Source organism: Theobroma cacao, chromosome 9 (genome assembly GCF_053813885.1).
Source record: "Theobroma cacao isolate CCN51 chromosome 9, ASM5381388v1, whole genome shotgun sequence".
NCBI lineage: Eukaryota > Viridiplantae > Streptophyta > Magnoliopsida > Malvales > Malvaceae > Theobroma > Theobroma cacao.
Genome location: NC_142647.1, coordinates 368,019 through 387,661, shown reverse-complemented (window position 1 = coordinate 387,661; position 19,643 = coordinate 368,019). Strand labels below are relative to the sequence as shown.

General features: G+C 35.4%; 3 protein-coding genes across 3 annotated transcripts; 2 read left to right on the top strand and 1 right to left on the bottom strand.

Moving 5' to 3' along the window:
- The first annotated feature begins 1,553 nt into the window (after positions 1–1,553).
- LOC18587623 (centromere protein O) lies at positions 1,554–6,650 on the top strand. Its single transcript, XM_007011533.3, has 13 exons — positions 1,554–1,696; positions 1,858–1,892; positions 1,986–2,034; positions 2,127–2,175; positions 2,943–3,013; positions 3,431–3,489; positions 3,691–3,786; positions 4,232–4,289; positions 4,602–4,738; positions 4,827–4,883; positions 5,112–5,209; positions 5,634–5,845; positions 6,348–6,650. Exons 2-13 carry the CDS (start codon positions 1,881–1,883, stop codon positions 6,404–6,406), a joined length of 957 nt encoding a protein of 318 aa, XP_007011595.3. The 5' UTR covers positions 1,554–1,696; positions 1,858–1,880; the 3' UTR covers positions 6,407–6,650.
- Positions 6,651–7,353: 703 nt separating this feature from the next.
- On the top strand, positions 7,354–8,746 carry LOC18587622 (peroxidase 16-like). Its single transcript, XM_007011532.3, has 4 exons — positions 7,354–7,595; positions 7,701–7,898; positions 8,020–8,185; positions 8,318–8,746. Exons 1-4 carry the CDS (start codon positions 7,392–7,394, stop codon positions 8,722–8,724), a joined length of 975 nt encoding a protein of 324 aa, XP_007011594.3. The 5' UTR covers positions 7,354–7,391; the 3' UTR covers positions 8,725–8,746.
- A 404-nt stretch (positions 8,747–9,150) lies between these two features.
- Positions 9,151–16,288, bottom strand: LOC18587621 (plasma membrane ATPase 4). The gene is made up of 16 exons (XM_007011530.3): positions 16,089–16,288; positions 13,703–13,822; positions 13,381–13,617; positions 12,519–13,280; positions 12,313–12,435; positions 12,116–12,220; positions 11,886–12,030; positions 11,633–11,797; positions 11,078–11,316; positions 10,944–10,976; positions 10,770–10,851; positions 10,499–10,659; positions 10,233–10,406; positions 9,929–10,111; positions 9,661–9,842; positions 9,151–9,558 (listed from the first exon to the last, which is right to left on the bottom strand). Exons 1-16 carry the CDS (start codon positions 16,143–16,145, stop codon positions 9,462–9,464), a joined length of 2,865 nt encoding a protein of 954 aa, XP_007011592.3. The 5' UTR covers positions 16,146–16,288; the 3' UTR covers positions 9,151–9,461.
- Between the last annotated feature and the right edge of the window lie 3,355 nt (positions 16,289–19,643).

Below are 19,643 nucleotides of genomic sequence, written 5' to 3'. Positions count from 1 at the left end.
ATATTAGTTGCCACTTCAAGGGAAGCAGAGTGTGTGATCCTCCAATGGTGGTCCAATGTTCTCTTCCAGTTGGTTACTATTAACTAGACTTAACAATTTTAAACACGACACGTTAACATGACACGATAAGACACGGGTTAAATAGGTTTTGAATTTAGTGTTAACGTATTTCGTGTCTAATCATATCAGACACGTCAAAATACAAAAAATTTCGTGTCTTAATGTGTCTGATATGACAAACACGTTTAAATACGTTTATGTAATCGTGTTTAATCGTGTTATCGTGTTTAAACGTATATATGTGACACATTTATTAACCTATTAAAAATTAATAGTTAAAAATTATTTTAACTTTGTATAAATAATTTTAAATAATTATTTTAATAATTTTTTTAATTTTATAAAAGGTATAATGTAATTATACACGATTAATCATAATTTTTAACTTTTAGTGATTATTTGATGTTATTATTATTTTTGTTTTATTATAATTATTTTTATAATTATAGATTTTAAATTTAAATAATAAAATTATATTTTATTATAAATATTTTTATTTAATCGTGTTAAATGTGTTATTAATCGTGTTGTGTCGTATATTAACACATTTAGTAAACGTGTTAATCGTGTCGTGTCGTGTTACACATGTATTAAACGTGTACGTGTATATATTTCAAATTTAAAACACGAATGTTAAACGAGTCGTGTTCGTGTTTAGTTTTAACGTGTTTCGTGTCTAATCGTATCTGACACGTTAACACGAATTGCCAGGTCTACTATTAACCACTTCAATTCATATATTAATATTTAGTGAAGCACATGTAAATGAATTACACATTGTTAATTGAGAACAAAATTTCATAAAAAATATTATGAGAAAAAAATTAATATCATAAAAATTATGGATAAAATTTACTCTTGAAAAAATTAACCATTAACCATTAACCATGATAATTGAAATGAATATGATCTCAAGAGAGTCATATCATTTCTTTAAAACATGAAGCATTGGCCCAATAATAGGTAGAATTGAGCAGGAATAAGTTTCATCGGAATAAATCGATCAAAATAAATTGAATTCGGTTTGATTTTTTTATTTCGTTTTTAATTAATTATTTGATTTATTTAATCATTTTTTGATGTTCAAAATTGAAAATGGAATAGATAAAAATTGACAATTAATAGTATTAAATTTTTTAATATAATATTATTTAACTTATTAATTATCAATATATGTTATTATTAATATAAAATTAATATTATATTATTAATAAAAAATGATAAAATCGATCAAATTAACTGAACTGATTGAACATAAGTCCGTTTCGACTATTTCAATTTTAAGACATAGTTTGATTGATTTGATTATTTTTCTATAAAAAACTTAATTACTCTGAGTTTTGAAATTTTAAAATTTAATCGACTGAATCGATGGGTCAAGAACCTAAGAGTAAGAGACCAGGAGGCCCAAAAAGGTTTGGGTTTAGCCCAATTAATGTAGGGAAAAGGAAAAATGGAGGCCCAATTCCTGATTTATTCGAGCCCACAAAGAAAACAGAGAACAAACAGAGCCTTCCTCCTCCTCTTTCTTCTTCCTTGTTTTAGGGCTTAATACAAAGAAAACAGACCGCAATTAGTCGTCGAGTTCGGGTCCCTTTCTCCGAATTGCTGCAGATTGGTGGCAACGCTTGAACTGGTAAAATGGAAATTCGAATATTATTATTATTATTATTATTCTTATCATTATATTTTTTATATTTTGCTTCTATCAATTTTGCATGCGCGAATATCGCTATTTTTGATTATTAAGTTACTGGTAAATTGGTAACCTGAATTGAAACTCTTGAAATCATGCAGCACCGAACAACTGATATCCAGTTATGGGGGAAGTGGTAATTATTCCGTCACATTTTCGTTTATTAGCTTAGTTCATTTCAGCCATGAACACTCAGTTAATTTGCGTAAATATTTCACCATTTCTACAGAATTTTATGCAAGAGGAAGATTTTCGGTTGGAGACTACGCGAGCTAGATGTAACTAAGATCTCTTTCTTCTTCTTATAATTCCACATGTGTATAAGATTGCCGTTTCTACAGAAATTGAATTGACTTTTGCTTCTGTGTAGTTGCAAATGTTGTCAAAAGGCATGCCCAGCTAACAGACCGTCTGTCCAGGTATAATTGCTATTCTTTGTAAATTAGCCGAAATTCATGGCTGTTATGGCTTATAGGTACTTGCCTTGGACTGCTGATTTCGTATCGATGTTATGAACCGAGCTGTCAGTACCTAGGCTTGGGCAACTGATAAGAGTAGAAAGCTGATGGAAGTGCTACTATTCTTTTCCGTTTCTATCATCTGTTACTTTGAAAAGGCCATTGATAAAGCTTTTCTCTCTACCACTAGGAGTTTGGCTTCCAACGTTTATTTCAAGTTCTGAATTTTGGAAGTGGGATGTCTGATCCTTTCATGGTCAATATTCTATAGAAATTGTTAAATATCAAGTTATGCGGGGTTTGTGCAATGGTATCTCTTAGAGGGCATTGAAGAAGAAAAAGAGGTGGCCGATGCATGAAAATCTGAGATTTTTTATGTATAAGCCAAAACCTAGGCATTAAGTTTTATGTTTATCCTTAGTGGCTTGATGTTGAATCTTTTTGGCCACTATAGTGAGTTCGCATGTTTCATGTGCATATATCTGGCCTTTGTTTTAGTTTTGTGTTAAATGTGGTCCTAGTGTGAAAAAGGCATAAAGTTTTGTATTGTCCACCCTTGTTTGCTCGGTGCTGAATGTTTTATTGACTTTAGGAATTTATATTTTATTATATGTCATCTTTCATGTGAATATTTCTGGCCATAGTTAGCTTTTCGTTAAAATGTCACATAAATGTGAAATTTTGTGGTTCTTAGAGGATTGATGCTCTAAATGGTGGTGGCTTGATAGGGATTCTGATAAGATGATATTTGAGCGTCTACAAAATGAATTTGAAGCTGCACGAGCTTCTCAAACTCAAGGTAAATATATGCATCTGCAGTATAGAATTACCATTTTTGCTGATTAATAAATGTGTTTTGTAGCAATCTCTTATCCATTCTATGATGCTGTATTTACATGTTTAAATTTTGGTACAATGTTTAATGTATATAATTAGGGCATGAAAACAAAAGTGTGCTGATATTAATTTGATGATCTGTTACAATTCAAACCAAGTAATGGGACACAGCTAAATATTCAGTTGGATTTTTTATGAGGTTAGTTAGTTAAGAAGGTTGTTCACTTCCAATAAAGCTACCAGTTTTCAAATTCATTTTAATTCCCAATTCCTTGTTCTTTCTGTCTATCAACCTCTCATGGCAACTGTCTCTGTGTATAACCATAAGCAATTTTAACTCTGATAAGAAATTGCCTTTTCTTTCCTTTTGAACTTTCAGAGATTAATTTAGATGGTGAACAGTGGAATGACGGGCTATTAGCTACAATAAGAGAGCGGGTATGGCTTTGCCGAACACTTCAAAGTAATTGTATTTCTTGTTCTATTTTTGCTGTTTGAGTTGGAATTTGATGATTGAGGCAGTGTCTGATGTTGAATAATTTTTCTTGGTTAAGTGAATCATGCTATTCATAATAATGTTTTCTACTCTTTGCTCTTGATAAAGTTGTCTAGATGATAACTTATCTACTTTTTTATCAGGTTCACATGGAGGCTGACAGAAAGGCAACGTCTGGGGACACAAACAACATGCCAACTCATTTCGAGGAAAAGATTACTTATAGAATTGGTAGCAAGGTAAAAAAATATGTTAAGAACACTTTTTACAATGTTCTTTTTCTCCAGTTTCTAGAGATTTTAACTGATACTGACATCAGCCTTTTAAAATGCAAAGTTGATTTCGAAAGGTGATTGAGTTCAATATCATCAAGGGTTACTCAAAGATGAGGGAAGATGGAGCAGTTTTCTAACAGTTTCTGAGATAGGAATAAAAGTTTCATGAGAAAAGTGCTTGCAATTTTGGTAGAGTTGTAGAGTATGGGAGTGAGGAAAAGAAAATTTTCTTTAGTCATAATTAGGCAGGTCTGCTTTAGACAGAGTACAAGTCACTATTAGTAAATTTATTTTGAATGTGCTTTAGACAGGTGATCAATATTTCAGCTTCAACTGTTTTATGTGTGTGCTTTATTATTGTTGTATTTGTGAAGTCATTTCATGGTAGCTCAGATTTGTTTGTAAACAGGTGATATGCTGTTTGGAAGGGACAAGAATTGGCATATTATATGAGACATCTTTTGCAGGTATTACTATAGAAGTTTTATCATTTGATTATTAGTATTGCTTATATGGCATGTAAAAAAAGTATTACTTCAACAATCATGGTCTTACAAAGGCTTAAGGGGCTGAGACATATCCTGTCATGTTGCATTTTGATTTAAAGATGTAAATTTTTTAAGAGAAGTTGGAAGTTGGTTCAACCTTGTCTTTTCTTTTTTTGAAGTTTTTTGTCTTCTAAAATAGATGCCTAGAATCCCTTATCAATGTCATTGGAGTTACTCTTACAATTCTTGTTTCTGTAAATTTTTACAATTCTTGTTTCTGTAATTTTGTAGGGGAACCTTGTGAGCTGTACCATTGTGTGCTTGAAAGCAAGTCATTTCTTGAAAAGATGACTGTCATTGAACACACAATTCCTTTCTTCCTGCCAATACGAGAAGCAGAAAATGATCTTCTTTCTTCTAATGCTATGGTAACTTGGTTGCTTATCTGGTTTTTATTTGATAAGACCATGATATTAGATCTGTTCTTAATAGTTTTCTTTATCTATCTGCTTTCAGAGATTTATAGATCATATTGGAGATTTATTGCAGGCTTATGTGGACAGACGGGAGCAGGTAATAATGTTGCTGTCATATGAAATGATATTTTATTATCCAAAACCAGCATTTCTCTTGTTTAGGCAATTTTTTCTTTCTTGAAGCACTTGTTTGCTTCCACTGTTGCTTATCTTGTATGATGCCTCAATCCAAACTTTCTGTTTATGTTCCACTGATTTTTTTTTTTTGTTGATTAGTAAGGGGTGCTAATTAAATTTCTTTCCCTCCCCCTTCTCCCTAATGCAGGTTCGGCTTATTAAGGAATTGTATGGAAATCAAATAGGAGAGCTGTATCATAGCCTTCCATACCACATGATTGAATTTGTACTAGATGATTCTGATTGGTTGGTCCACTTTGCACTTTATGGAGTATCTGGAATTGTTATTATAGACATATAAGTAGTTTATATGTAGGGAAGGTTCTGCTTTCTTCCTTTTTTCAGGCTTCAGTTTGTTTTATACTAATGAAAGTCTTTAAATATATTAATTGTCTAAGGAGGGTCTCTCTAATGGGATATTTTGGTTTCTAAACCTCATTTTAAGTTCTCTTGTTGTACATTGAGTTTTCCTGTAGATACTTTGGTTCTGTCTTTATTTTCTAATATTTTGTGAAGTGAAAATTGAATATTGCATCCACTTTTTTTAACTGTGTTAGAATAGTGTTCATTATAAGGCTAAATATTTATCTTAAACGGTATTAAATTTTAATTAATTATTATTATGTTTTTCTTGGCATTGATGGGATTGTTATGTTTTTATTCGATGCAGCAAAGTAACAATCAGTCTTAGATATGCAGATCTTGTTTCTGTACTTCCAACTCGAGTAAGAGTTCTAGCATGGCCAATGCATCAGTTCAAGAAAAGTCATACAAGCTCAGCTATTTTGAGCAGGAAAGAAAATGGAGCAATGAGTTCCCAAGCTGTTCCATCTCGTTTGTCTTATGCAGAGGATGCCTTGAGAACCATGAGCTTACCGGAAGGTATTGCCTTCTCTTTTCCTGTTAGAAGATGTTTCTGTGAAAGATGCATTTTGGTATTACTTGTTTAGAAATTTTTACTTCTTTTACTGAGTGGGAGGGAGGGAGGCTTCTGAGACTTGTTTTTTTTTCGGCTGCATCTGGTTTAATTTGGAATATTAATGTGCTTTTGATGTTATCCATATATGGTTAAATGATGTGGTTGAGACGAAAGGCTACCAGAATCTAGTGTTTGTTTCAGTCAACTATGTATTTTTTTCCATTCAACACTTATTTTCTGGAAATTATAGTGTCCAAGAGACATGTGCAATTAGTTGTTGCTGAATTTGTTTTGTATTCAAATTTGGTGAAAATCTTTCTGCTGATTGCAATATTATTTGAACCTAAAAAGCAGCTCTCATTTCACTTTGCTGTCACACGGTTACTAACTTATAATTGATTTTCATTAGTTTTCACCTTTTTTTCTCCCTCTTACCATGGTTTGGTTCATACTTCTTTATGTCAGCATATGCAGAGATTGTGTTGAATCTACCACAAGCCCTGCAGCAAATTATCTCAGCTTAGGAGCCCGAGTTAGCTCTTTGCTTCCTTGTTCAGAAGTTTCAGTGTGTACAAAGCTATATATACATATATATTGGAGCATGGTTGTATATTGGCATGGATTGTGAATGATTGGGGTACTGTTGGTTTTGTATAGGAACATTCCCCAACCTTAAAACCCTTCTTTTCTCTCCCTTTTGTGGTTCTTTTTCAAGTTTTTGTTCTTTTGCAGTTATATTTGTATTAATCTCTTTAGGATTGGAAACAATTGATTGAGCCCAAAAGTGATGAGCAAATTGTGGTACACATAGTTAAACCACATTGTTTATGCTTTTATTTGTAGAATTATTCTTCAAGTATATCAAAGAAACCACACGAGACGACTCGCGATATAAGTATAAATTTGGTGGTGGCCATGGCCATGGCCATGTGAGTGCCACTTGAACAGGAGAAACCATTAGAAAATAGACTAAAGTCTCAAGAATTTGCCTTTATATATCAATAATGTATCGTGTATCAAAAGTTTACTTTAAAGATTGAATAGTATATCTTATTGTATTATAAGGTAGTGAAAAGTATATCCTATCCCGTATCTACCCTCTTTTTGGGTAAGATACGAAAATTCCGAACAAAACAGAAACTGAGAATAAAGTATAATAAACTCACAAAGTGAGAACAAGTGGAAATGGAATGTGCATTTCCGTTGGAAAGGAAGTGAGATCCCACTACACTGTCCGGCAAAAGGCAAATTTCCAATTCTCAAACGCCAGGGTGTCTTTGTCCGAGCCTGCCTGCACCTAAAGCGTACCACTTTTTTCCTCCTCCCTTCTCCATATCTTAGTTTTGCAATCTTGCTTCTTTTTGTTTAAACCCTTCTCTTAAGTCTTCTTCCGGTCCTGTTAAGATTCTTGAAAGGAAGAACCAGCCTCACATTCAATCCACTTTTGCAATATATTAACATCCCAGATCGAGATCAAATGGAAAAACAACTCCACTGAAGTTTGAAACAATGGATTCTCTAAGACCCTTTTTTCCAATTTTCCTCTTCTTCCTCCTTACTCCAAGCCATGCTCGACTTCGAGTTGATTATTATCAGAACTCTTGCCCTCATGCTGAATCAATCGTCAGGTCTGCCGTTACACACAAGTTCCAGCAGACATTCGTTACAGCTCCAGCAACTCTTAGACTATTCTTCCATGATTGTTTCGTCCGGGTTTGTCACCATATCCTATGTTATACATGCATTTCATGGTTGGTGGTTTTGCTTTCTTCAATACTCAGATAGCCGTTACATGATTATAGTTCTATGTTTGTGCAGGGCTGTGATGCTTCGGTGATGCTAGCTTCATGGAACAACACGGCAGAGAAGGATAATCCGGATAATCTTTCCTTAGCTGCGGATGGATTTGACACTGTGATCAAAGCCAAGGCCGCTGTTGACAGTGTGCCTGAGTGCAGAAACAAAGTTTCATGTGCTGACATCTTAGCCATGGCTACGAGGGACGTCATAGCTTTGGTACAAAACCTAAGACTTGATAAATAATTTCTCATGCAAAACCTGCTTATTATACGTATGTTGAAAGCTGCTAGCAGGTCAGTTGATCTCTGCTTTCTAGTAGTAACGTTTTCTGGTGCAGACAGGAGGCCCATCTTATGCAGTAGAATTGGGAAGACTTGATGGTAGGATCTCTAGGAAAGCCAGCGTGCGGCATCATCTCCCTGGTCCGGATTTCAAATTAGACAAGCTCAAGGCCATGTTCGCCCCTCATGGTCTCACTGTCACGGATCTGGTTGCCCTGTCAGGTACTTGTAGTTCAGCAGGATGAGGAAAATTTCAGATTTCTCGCATGTAAATGTCCTCAGAAAAGCCAACATTTTTCTTTAACAAGGTTTTGATGACTAAGACAAATAGGCAATGTTGTAATCTGTATTTAGGAGCACATACAATCGGGTTCTCACACTGCAGCCGGTTCTCCAGACGACTTTACAACTTCAAAAGCAAGAGCAGAATTGATCCTACGCTTAATCTAGAATACGCAAGGCTGCTCAGGCAAATGTGCCCGAGAAATGTAGACCCCAGGGTGGCCATTGAGATGGACCCAGGCACGCCCGGAACGTTCGATAATATGTACTACAAGAACCTTCAACAAGGGAAGGGACTTTTCACCTCTGATCAGGCTTTGTTCACTGATGCAATGTCGAGGAATATTGTCAACGTTTTTGCTTCCAACAACACGGCCTTTGAAGAGGCTTTTGTTGCTGCGATAACCAAGCTTGGAAGGGTAGGGGTCAGGACGGGCAAACAGGGTGAGATCAGGCATGATTGCGCTCTTGTGAACTAGATTATCCAACTTGTTTTTGCAACATTTTTCTTCTCCTTTGTTTTTCATGTTCTAAAGCATCTCTTGATGATAAAGATGGAGTGAGAAACAAAACCAGGTTTCTATGGGACAAAAATCCTCAACTCAACATGTCTATTTTATATTGTGCTCGACCTTTGGAGATGTTAAGGGAAAAAATGAAGATGAAAGATAAAATGCCTAAAAACAAAGAACAAGAATTTCGTTGTGTTGTTTAGGGTTCATGGTTTCATTTCTTATTTTAAATCCCTTGTATTGGCCACGTATTAAATCGCACTAACCACCGACATTGCGCAAAAGGTAATACTCACGTGACATTTGCATTTTGAAACTCAAAAGGTTCATCCGCATGGAAAGAACCAAGTACTTACGATGTAGTAACGGGAAGACCAGAAAAAGAAAAGAAAGTGGGTAAGCAGCAGCCATGAAAGGCGGTGTTATTTTTTTTCTTTTCTTTTTTTTGCTGTTAAAAAAAGGACAACAGTTCCTTACCTTGTTCATTCAAAAAAAGAGAAGAGTGACAATGACACTAAAATCGCAACATTTAGTAAAAGGAAAATGCGCCTATTTCTATAACTAGTAAGTATCTCCTTAACATTGGTCGTCGTAGGTTTCTTCTTCACTTTAGGCCTTGTTCGTCATTATAATAATTTTGTTTTTGCTTTTCTGAAGGGAAAGATCATCCTGGTTCTATGCTTCTTTTGTTCCAAATCCCTCTTTTAAACCGTGTAATGCTGCTGAATCGTATCGATATCAAGTCCCTTCAGCTTAACAACTGATTCCACATGCCCCTTCAGTGTATTCAGCTCCCTCAGCCTGCACACAATGCATACACAAAATCATCATCAATATCCATTATGTTTTTCTTTGCAAGCAAATGTAAATGATGAAGTCGGTCCAGAATTCAGCTCCACTCACCTTGCAACCTCAGCCCTGCGCTTGGCCTGCTCTGCAATCTCTGAAAGTTCCCTGTAACTGCTCCTTTCACTGAAAATGTTTGAAGTTTCAGGTGGTTGAAGACCGTGCAGAGTTCTCTGTGCAGCTGCCCATTGTGCTTCTCTTTCTTCTTTTCCATAATCTTTCTTTGTGGTGAAGGCAGTCTGGAATTCCAAGAACAGAGTAAGAGCAATCAAATCAGAAACAGAGCAAAGCTGAAGCGATTGAAACAGAGCAATGCAAATCGTACCTTGTTCTCCAAAAGGTTATCCCAAGCCTTTCCACTAAGAACGTATCGGGTTGCAAATTTGATAAGATCAAGTGGGACAAAAGTCACCACACTGTAAAGCCAGATTACACCAGCCCATCCCCATCCCATACCTTTAATCCTTGCGAAACCCCAATTTGCATAGACAGCTATCAAAGTGGCCACCTGCCAAACATAATTGGGTTTGTTATGATAACTACACAATAAAAACCAACCACAATTTTGACAGGAAACAGATTTTCGAAATGGAATGGAATCTTAAAAAGGATTAGTTAAATTTTCTTACCAGCTGAGCAATTACAAAAGCACTGACTAGTAGAAGTCCGGGACGTTCAACGTAGGACCAGCTGCGGGACCGTGTGACAAAAATGAGGGCCTGGCTCACAATACTAACTTGAAGGTATAAAGCTGCCATCATCTCTTTATCACTACCCCTCAGTGATCTAACACTAAACTTGTCCTGAAATATTTGGAGAAGGAAACCTTAGCAAAACTACAAGAAACCTCACCAAAATAATATAATCAATGGGACATAACAACAGCTATTCTTACTGTGAAGAAATCAGTGTCATGCATTGCCCAGAAGAATAACACGGTCATTAGTGCCAAGTAACCTCCAAGCACAATGCCAGTACAGAAAATCTCCTTGAGTTTCCAGCTGTCTGGCTGGGGAGATGGCTTTACTCTGTCCTTGGAAATTGTCATGATTGTACCTATAGATGGGATGACGAAATAAATCAGATTCAATACCATGGTGGGTCGGTCCTGGTGACTTGTACAATAAGTTAGAATTGATGTAACAGTCTGATAAAGATCATCTCACCATCATTGAGGATGGCAATAATTAGAACCATGAAGGGTGCGAAGTCAAACTTCCATATCAAGGCAATAAACATGAAGCCAAACTGCCAAAATGAAAATGAAAAAACTTAATCCATCTGTAAAACTATTTAGCATTGTAAGTGTCAAAAGTCTCAACAGGTCTTGATATGCTTACCACAATACGAATGGTGATCGAAACTGCATAGATCTACAAAGTTGAAAGGGAATAAGTGAAAAGGTTACAAATACTTGCACTGTTGAATAATGGTCGGAAAAATGCAAACGAAAGTAAGCTATGATATGACTAACCGTGTAGTTCTTCATCCTTTGGAAAATAGCCCTGCTGGTCAGCACTGCACTTATAATGACACTTAGCCCAGGTTCAGTAAGTACAATGTCTGAGGCACTTCGAGCGGCATCTGTAGCATCAGCCACAGCAATTCCAATGTCTGCCTTCTTTAAAGCAGGGGCATCGTTGACACCATCTCCTGTCATGCCACAAATATGTTTCCTCTCCTGTAGCCTCTTAACAATTTCATATTTGTGCTCTATCATTGACATGAAAAGGAATTGTTAGGAAAAAAAGAAAACCTTAGAATTAGATCAAAAGAAATTTAATAATGCTATCAAATCGACCTAAAAATATCGAACGTGCCTGGAAATCTAGTATGTTATGTAATATTGTGCATGATGACCACTGACAAGTGTTACACAGAACTCTTTTTTTTTTTTTAAAAAAAAGGCAAAAATATGGATGCTGCCAACATGTCATCTTAATTATCAACAAAGTTCTTAAAATAACAAAAATATTAATAATTTCCAGAATATCACATATTTAAGAAGATATTTTACAACTGAACACACCTGGAAATACTCCTGCAAATCCATCGGCCTTCTCAATCAATTCATCAATAGGGAGGGCAGCAATGGAAGCGTCCTTGTCTTGGCCCAGCAAGGAAGAAGAAGGGTACATGTTTGTTCCCATTCCAAGCCTCCTGCCAGTTTCTTTGGCAATAGCAAGCTGATCCCCTGGGTATAATAGAAAAATAATATAAAATTTACATCATGAAATTACAGCCAATATACAATATTAAAACAATTTTTAAACAATCCTTACCGGTAATCATCTTAACATTCACTCCAAGGTTTAGAGCTCTCCTGATGGTTTCAGCACTATCGTGTCTTGGAGGATCAAACAGTGGCAACAAACCAATAAACTGCCACGGTGCTCCAGGGGCCTCTTTTGTTTTCTCAGGTACTTCCTGCAGAAATAGAAATTAAACAATGTGATTACCCCAATTTACGTACGAAATCAACATGAAGCATGCAAAAGTTTAATTTGCAGACCTGTCTTGCAACGCCTAAAGATCGAAGTCCACGTTCAGCAAATTTATCAATAACTGCATGAACCTTTTTCTTGACATCTTCTTTGCAATTGCAAAGAGTTATGATCTATTTCAGAATATTGAAAGCATATAAGTCAGAAGTCAAGTCCCTAAACTTTTCAAAAACTGATATTCCATAATGAGAAAAAGTATTATTACCTGCTCTGGTGCACCTTTGCTAGCACGATGCCAGTTTCCATCAGAATCAATGTAGGTCAGAGCAGTTCTCTTGTCTACAGGGTTGAATGGTAGGAAGTGAATCTCTCTGATACCAGCTCGTGCCTGGCCAATCAGTATCCACAATGACTCAAGTATTCTTGGACCCAATCCTAAATATAAAGAACAAAGAGAGAAGAAAATAATACCTCCTTCGGATCTGCAAGCATTCCTACAATTGCAGTATCAATAGCATCCTGATTTTCAGTCCTTGAAGCCCTTGCTGCATAAAGGATAACTTGCTCTTTTTCGACTCCCTTTGCAAACACTTCAATTAGGTTTCTATCAACAGTAAGTTTGTTCAGGGTCAGGGTCCCAGTCTTATCACTGCAGAGAACATCCATGCCTGCCATTTCCTCAATGGCTGTCATTCTTTTTGTGATAGCCCCTTGTTGGGAAAGCCTATGAGAACCAATAGCCATGGTGACAGATAACACAGTTGGCATAGCAATAGGGATTCCTCCAATCAAGAGAACTAGTAAATTGTCAATTCCCTGCCTGTACTTGCGGTGCTGTATTGGGTACATGACTATTATCTCAACGACTATTCCAACAGCAATTGAGCAAATGCAGAAATTTCCGATGGCAGTAAGTACTTTCTGGAAATGCCCAACTTGATTGGTGCTGTCCACTAGGTGGGCAGCTTTCCCAAAGAAGGTGTGCACACCAGTTGCAATAACCACTGCTTCTATTTCACCCTGTTTACACGTTGAGCCAGAAAACACTTCATCTGATGGATTCTTTGTGACGGGAAGAGACTCCCCTGTAAGTGCAGATTGATCAATCTTCAAAGGATCACCCTCAAGAAGACGAGCATCAGCAGGAACTATGTCTCCCAATTTAATAGTGATAATGTCCCCTGGCACCAGAATTGCTGCTTCTTGTTCACTCCATCGACCATCTCTAAGAACCTACATTATGGTACAAGCACCACAAGCTGAGATCACAACTAGAAAAGGACGGAAAGATGACACAACAAATTGTTGAGCTGATGAGTGTTTCATTTTTCACCTTGGTTTTTGGAGCAAGATTAGCCATGAGGGCAGCTGCAGCGTTACCAGCATTATTTTCTTCAATAAAACTGATGGTGGAGTTGATAAACAACAAGACAATGATACCAACGAAGTCCTGCCAGTCTGGAGGCCTCCCGTCACCATTTGCCAAGGCAATAGCCATTATAGCAGCAGCTTCCATGACCCATGACAAAGGGTTCCACATAAAACCCAAGAACTTGAGAAATTTGCTCTCCTGTTTGCGGAGTATCAAACCATATTACGCAACATATACAAGCTGAAAATTTAGAACCTTATACGTAAACGGTTATGATCTGTACCTTTTTCTCTTCTAGTTTGTTTGGTCCAAAAACTTGAAGGCGATTGGCGCCTTCCTCGGTAGTCAAGCCTGCTCTTGTACATTTCAGCTGCTCGAAGACTTCCTCAATAGGAATCCGTTCCTGTAAGCAATTATCACATTCTTAGACAACTTAAATGGCAGAAAATGGCTTCGTTAAGTATCCTCGTTAATTTCTGTTGTGATTCCATTCATCCATGTATGAACTGGTGAATATTCGAGTCTTTACTTTCAATTTTAATTTAATAATTTTTAATGGTGTGGCTTTGCTGGAAGAGAAATCAAGTGCAGCAGAAAAAAGAACTCCATATGTGACCAGTGACCACCAATCATTACAGATACCACTAATGATAATAATATCACAAGAATCTACTTTTTGTGAAAATTTTATCAACACAAAGCTTAGAGTTGCAGCTAAGATTAGCTAAGCATATATCTTTTCGTAGAGAATCTGAGAAGCCATGCACAGGGTGGCGTCTAGTCTAGCTATGTGGAATTGATGCTTTTCCAAAGTAACCAACCTGATCTAATCACATAACAAACCAAAATACAAGCAGAATTTGATTTGGGGAAATAGAACCTCAAAAGGATGGGAATAAGATTTCCTGGTTAATTAGTGGACAACTTATTTTGTGTCTAATGGTGGGCCTCGAGCTCCTAAAAATACCGCCATAGCGGTAAATGGTGAAACACCAAGTAGCAGACTTACTTTTCTAGAACCCAAAGATAAAAAATTTTAAAGTATTTCATAAACCAACATTTCTATTGGTTAACCTCAACTCGTGTGAAGAGAGTCACATTGATCATGTGAAAACCTAGCACATTTCCAACAATAAGCGGTTAAAGTCAAACTATTGCCAAAAGGTCCAAAAACGAACAAATAGAGTCCAAAATATTGCCTCTGTCCCCATGATATTTACAGCCACATCCAGCAATTGAAAGAATTAATTAATAGTACTAGTACTAGTATGAATTGTACGACTCATGACATCGTGCGTCCTTTCAAACTAGTACAAACCCTTTTCGGCACTCTATCTGTTTTTGTTAATTTATTTTTTAGATATTTAATATTCTTATTTTTATATATTTTTTATTTTTTATATTAAACATTTATAAATCAAAATTTTTATCTTAATCTTTGAAAAGATTAAAAAGAAATACTTATTTTTTTAAGATAAAAAGGTATTATCCAAGTCCAGAGAAAAGTGGAGAAGCATATGTCGAGTTTATAATATGGTAAACCTATTAAATGGAATGTTTTGTTTTTAATATATAGGAAATTATTATACGGCATCAATGGTTAGACCAGAGCATAAAAAAAAGAAAAAAGAAATAGTCAGTGGCGCGCCATTCAGGCGCGTAGTTGACAAAAGGCATATGATATTTAACCAAATTGGTGGGATTGCTATCAAATCCATTTGTCAACCACGCTCAGTTAGCGATTCGCGAATCGCTTAGCGTTGTCGACTCACTTGTTTCATGTGATTCGGTCACTCAATAATACCAAAAAAGCGAAAGAAACTTGGGAAAGATGAAAAAAAAGAAATGAACGGAGAACTAAAATTTAAAAAACTAAAAACTTCTAATGAGAAGGAACTTGGATTATGGCGTAGAAGCGTAGGAAACTTCGGCTTGGCTTTTCGTAGCAAAATCATCGGTGACACACCAACGCAAGATTTATGGCGAAAATAATGGTTCGTTACACTCATTGGCAGATCTTAGCTCAATTCTTTTTTTTTTTTTTTTTTTGCTTTGGGAGAAAGACAACGGGAAAAGCGAAGGAAATAGAGATACGGAGAGTGTGAAAAGGATTGTATCAAAACACATGGTGGAGTATCGAGGAGGACGAAATTGATGTATCTTACCAGAAACAGATACAAATCAAGCTATTAATCAAAGAAAATAAAATAAAATAAGCTTTTATAAAAGGAAAAGCAAATCGTAACAGAAGTCGTTGATGCCTTGTTTGGCATGCAGGAAATGCGTGGGAAAAAAAAAGGAAGAAATGAAACGACAATACCATCGTTCGAATCATATATCATGACTTTTATCTTCTAAGACAGAGAAAATGATTTTTTTCGCTTTGTTTGGCTAAAATTCACAAAAGTTCCTTTTAAAAAAAGAAAAGGAAGCAAAGCATCGTTCGAAACACGCATGGTGAACTTTTATCATTTAGCCAGAAAAACGGAAAACCGCCGGTGGTTCGATGACAAAGTAAACTCCATAACGAAATACCAAAACAGAGTACCGTACAAAAAAACATTTACATGATTTATATACAATCTGATCAGAAAACAAACGGAAACCGATATATAGATTTGCATGTACATCAAATGAAATTGATGTAGAGGACGAGAGAAAGAGTATACCAGATCGACGGACTCGTTTTTGATCTCGTCGAGGCTGATGCCCTTATCGCCGCCCATCTTCCAAGGTTAGTTGGAGTAGCAGCGCCAGCCAGAGAAGGAACGAGCTGTTAGAGTATTGCAAGCAAATATAGAAAGGAAAGGTCGATACTTAAAGACTCATAATTCAAAGCAAAGAAAAAGGCTAACACCAATACTAAGAAGCGCCACTATAAAAAGTCTATGAAGAAAAATGAAGATAGAGCAAAGAGAGAGACGTCTCTCTTTTTTTTTTTTCTTTTTCTTTTTCCTTTTTTCGAGGATTTTAATTACTACGTAAATGAATGGATCTGCGTTGGTGCGTTTTTATATACGTGAAATTGAGGAGGGGAGCCTTACATCGGAAGAAGAAGGGCACCAGATCGCCACGGGTGGGACCGCTTAGCCTGGTCCTTCTTGGCCTCTTTGATCCGGCACGCGCTGCTTCTTTCAGTTCACTTCACACACTTGTCTCCAGAATCTCCACGGACTTATCTTCTGCATTTAATTCTTCATTTTCTTTGTTTAAAGAAAATAAAATAAAATTCAAGGCTTAATTTTATTGTGTACACATACACACACGAACGACATCTGCTGCGTTTGGTCAGATGCCGTTCGATCTTTGACATCATGATGTACTGAACGGAAATGATTATGCAAAGAATTGCTTGACCATTTCGTCGTGAATTTTCTCAATTTTACACCAAAATAGTCATTTCTGACAATTATATACCTTCAATTTTTTTTATATTGACAAATGATTATCATGCATAAGATAGCTATTTTCTTTTAAAATCACCATTGTTAAAGATAATTTACTCAATTTATCAAAAAAAAGTTACTCAAAATAAATATCTTTAAATCATGATAAAAATAATTAATTATTTATCTATAATCAAGTATGCATATGTGTGTGTGTATATATATATAGTTATAATATAATTTGATATTTGTGAATTATTTTTTATCTTTAATGAAGATAAATCAATAGATTTAAGATTTAATTGTCTAATGTCAATTTGAATTCACGAGATCAATTTACCAATGTTTTCAGAGATATGGTTTTTAGAGTATTTTTCGATTTTTCTCGTTTATGGAATGAGTTTTAAGAATATCAATAGATACTACAAAATTTTAAATCAATTATAATTTTTTCATATATGGTAATATAAATATGATAATAGGTTTGAATTCACTTCACACGATCCATATTATACTAAATAATAAGATATTTCTTATAAGTTTATTCTTTTCGTAATAAGATTATCTTATTCTTTTAAACTAAATAAAATTTAATTTATTATAAAACTTATGAACTTTAATTGAAGAATTATTTAATAAATCACTAGCGGACGCATAAACGAAGTTATGTTTCTATGACATATTCATTTACTTTTACTTTATTTAACAAATGGTCAGCAATGCATGCACCACGTGCACAAGCGCAATTTATTTGCGCTTACTATTAACACGGTGGTACGTGGTACCAGTGCGTAAGTGTTCTCCTCAGTTTGATCAACTCTGGGGTTGATTTTCATTGCTTCACGTCTTGGGGTCTAGCTCTCCACATGCCGTCACGTTCGGATAGGATCCAATACCTTTTTGTGCACGCTCTGGACCGAGCAGGAAGCCGGTACCGTAACGGTGAAAGTGGGAAAAGGCGGGGGCGTGCATTTACGCGCCGGTGGAGGCAGGGCGATCAGCAAGGGGCAGCTATGGAACGAAATTAAATGGGAAAATCTTCTCTTTTATCAAGCCTTCGTTATCTCTAGGTTCTCTCATTGTCAAAAGGCTTTCGTGTCAAGCTATGGTGGCTGAGGGTGGGAAATTTCCGTTCCTGACCTGCTCCAAGTTGAGGCTTTGTCTTGTTTTGTCCCCACGAACCACCGTCTCTTTCAATCCCAATTTTACAATAAAGGAGAATTGCTCAATCGGTTTTCTAAAATAATAATCACGCCTAATTGTTGAAGTGATCGGTCATTAAGTTACGTTATCTATTATGCGTACGAAAATTATGTGTCGATATCAAATTTGATAATTATTAATTTCTCGTTACAATTAAGAATTTGTAAATATAATAAAAGAATGAAATATGTTTTATATAAATTTAAAAATAAAAATTTATTTAAATACCTTAATATAAAGGCACAACTGTATATATTGATATCATTTAACAACTTTTTTATCATTTAAAACCCAAAAAAAATGTGCTTAATTGTTATGGCCATTTGGCAACAACAACAATGCTACTATTTAATTAGACGTAAGTTACATGTTGGTCTTCACCGTGCATCAGTGCGGATTTAATTTTGTCTTTGTTTAGTCATCCTACAAACAAAAAGCTCCGCACTTTAGGCCGCAAACATCTCTATTATTCAACTGTAGATATTTTCTTAGCGCTCTTTATAAAAGTAAACGAGTTTTTTACCAGGTTAAGTCATCAAGAATAATTGAACCAAGGAAAACAAAATATATTTTAATACACAATTAATTGGAAAAAGAATTTCTTTCTTGTCTCGTCTTTATTTTATTTTTGAAAGAACGTTTTCTTGGAAAACCTTGGACAAGCTTATGAATTGGCTTATACACGTGTTACCCAATCTGTTTTATTTTTCTGTCTTACAGACTAAGGAAAAAAAAAATTTGATCACTCAAAATTGTTCACATTTGAATAGTAATATTTCAATTTGCTGTGCATTGTAGCTTTCGTTTATCTGCCCATTTTGACCATTCCAACAGTCGATTTCGGTTCTGTTAGTGGGGAGACGACTTTTATTCGTGTTCATCCAATTAGCATAAATTAAAAAATTATAAAAAAGATATTTAAGTTAGTAATTATTGTATAATTTATGTTCGACAAATCAAATCTTAATATATTTTTCTCAAAATCAATTTAAAAATCAATCAAACGACAACCCTCTTAATTTCTTCATCTTGCTTTGTCCTTTCAATCTCACATGTTTGGACCATCCATCAATTTTTTTTAAAAAAAATGTTTGGACCATCGATTCCCAAGAAGTCGCTTTGCTTGAATTTCTTTTCTATTCTTTTTTTTTTTTTTTAATTGTGCGTGTGGTGGTAGTCTGTGAGAAAAAAGATTTCGAACGTACTTTAAAGGCTAATTGACCCTTAAAATGGCGGGACCCTCTTCCCATGTCGCTAAGCTGAATCTATATATGATCCAAACCATCAAAGTCTAATTTCCTACGCCGGCGGGCTTAAGCAACTGACTCTTGTGCCCAATCCTCGGCCTCCCCGTGGGACCAAGCACGATGCAACTAAAACGAATGGACCAAAACCACTTGGCGTTGAGTCTCGTCAAATTGTTCGGCACTATTCCCTCCGTACAAAGGGTTCCACGAATGACGAAACTACGTTTTTTTTTTAAAGAAAATATTAATTTTGTTAAAATAATTAAAAATTATGATTCATCAATCTTCAATAGCATATATGTAAAAATTTAAGAAAAAAATCATTATCTTAATTTTATTTGTTATTATTTTATGAATTTAAACAAATATAAATACTTAAAAGATATGA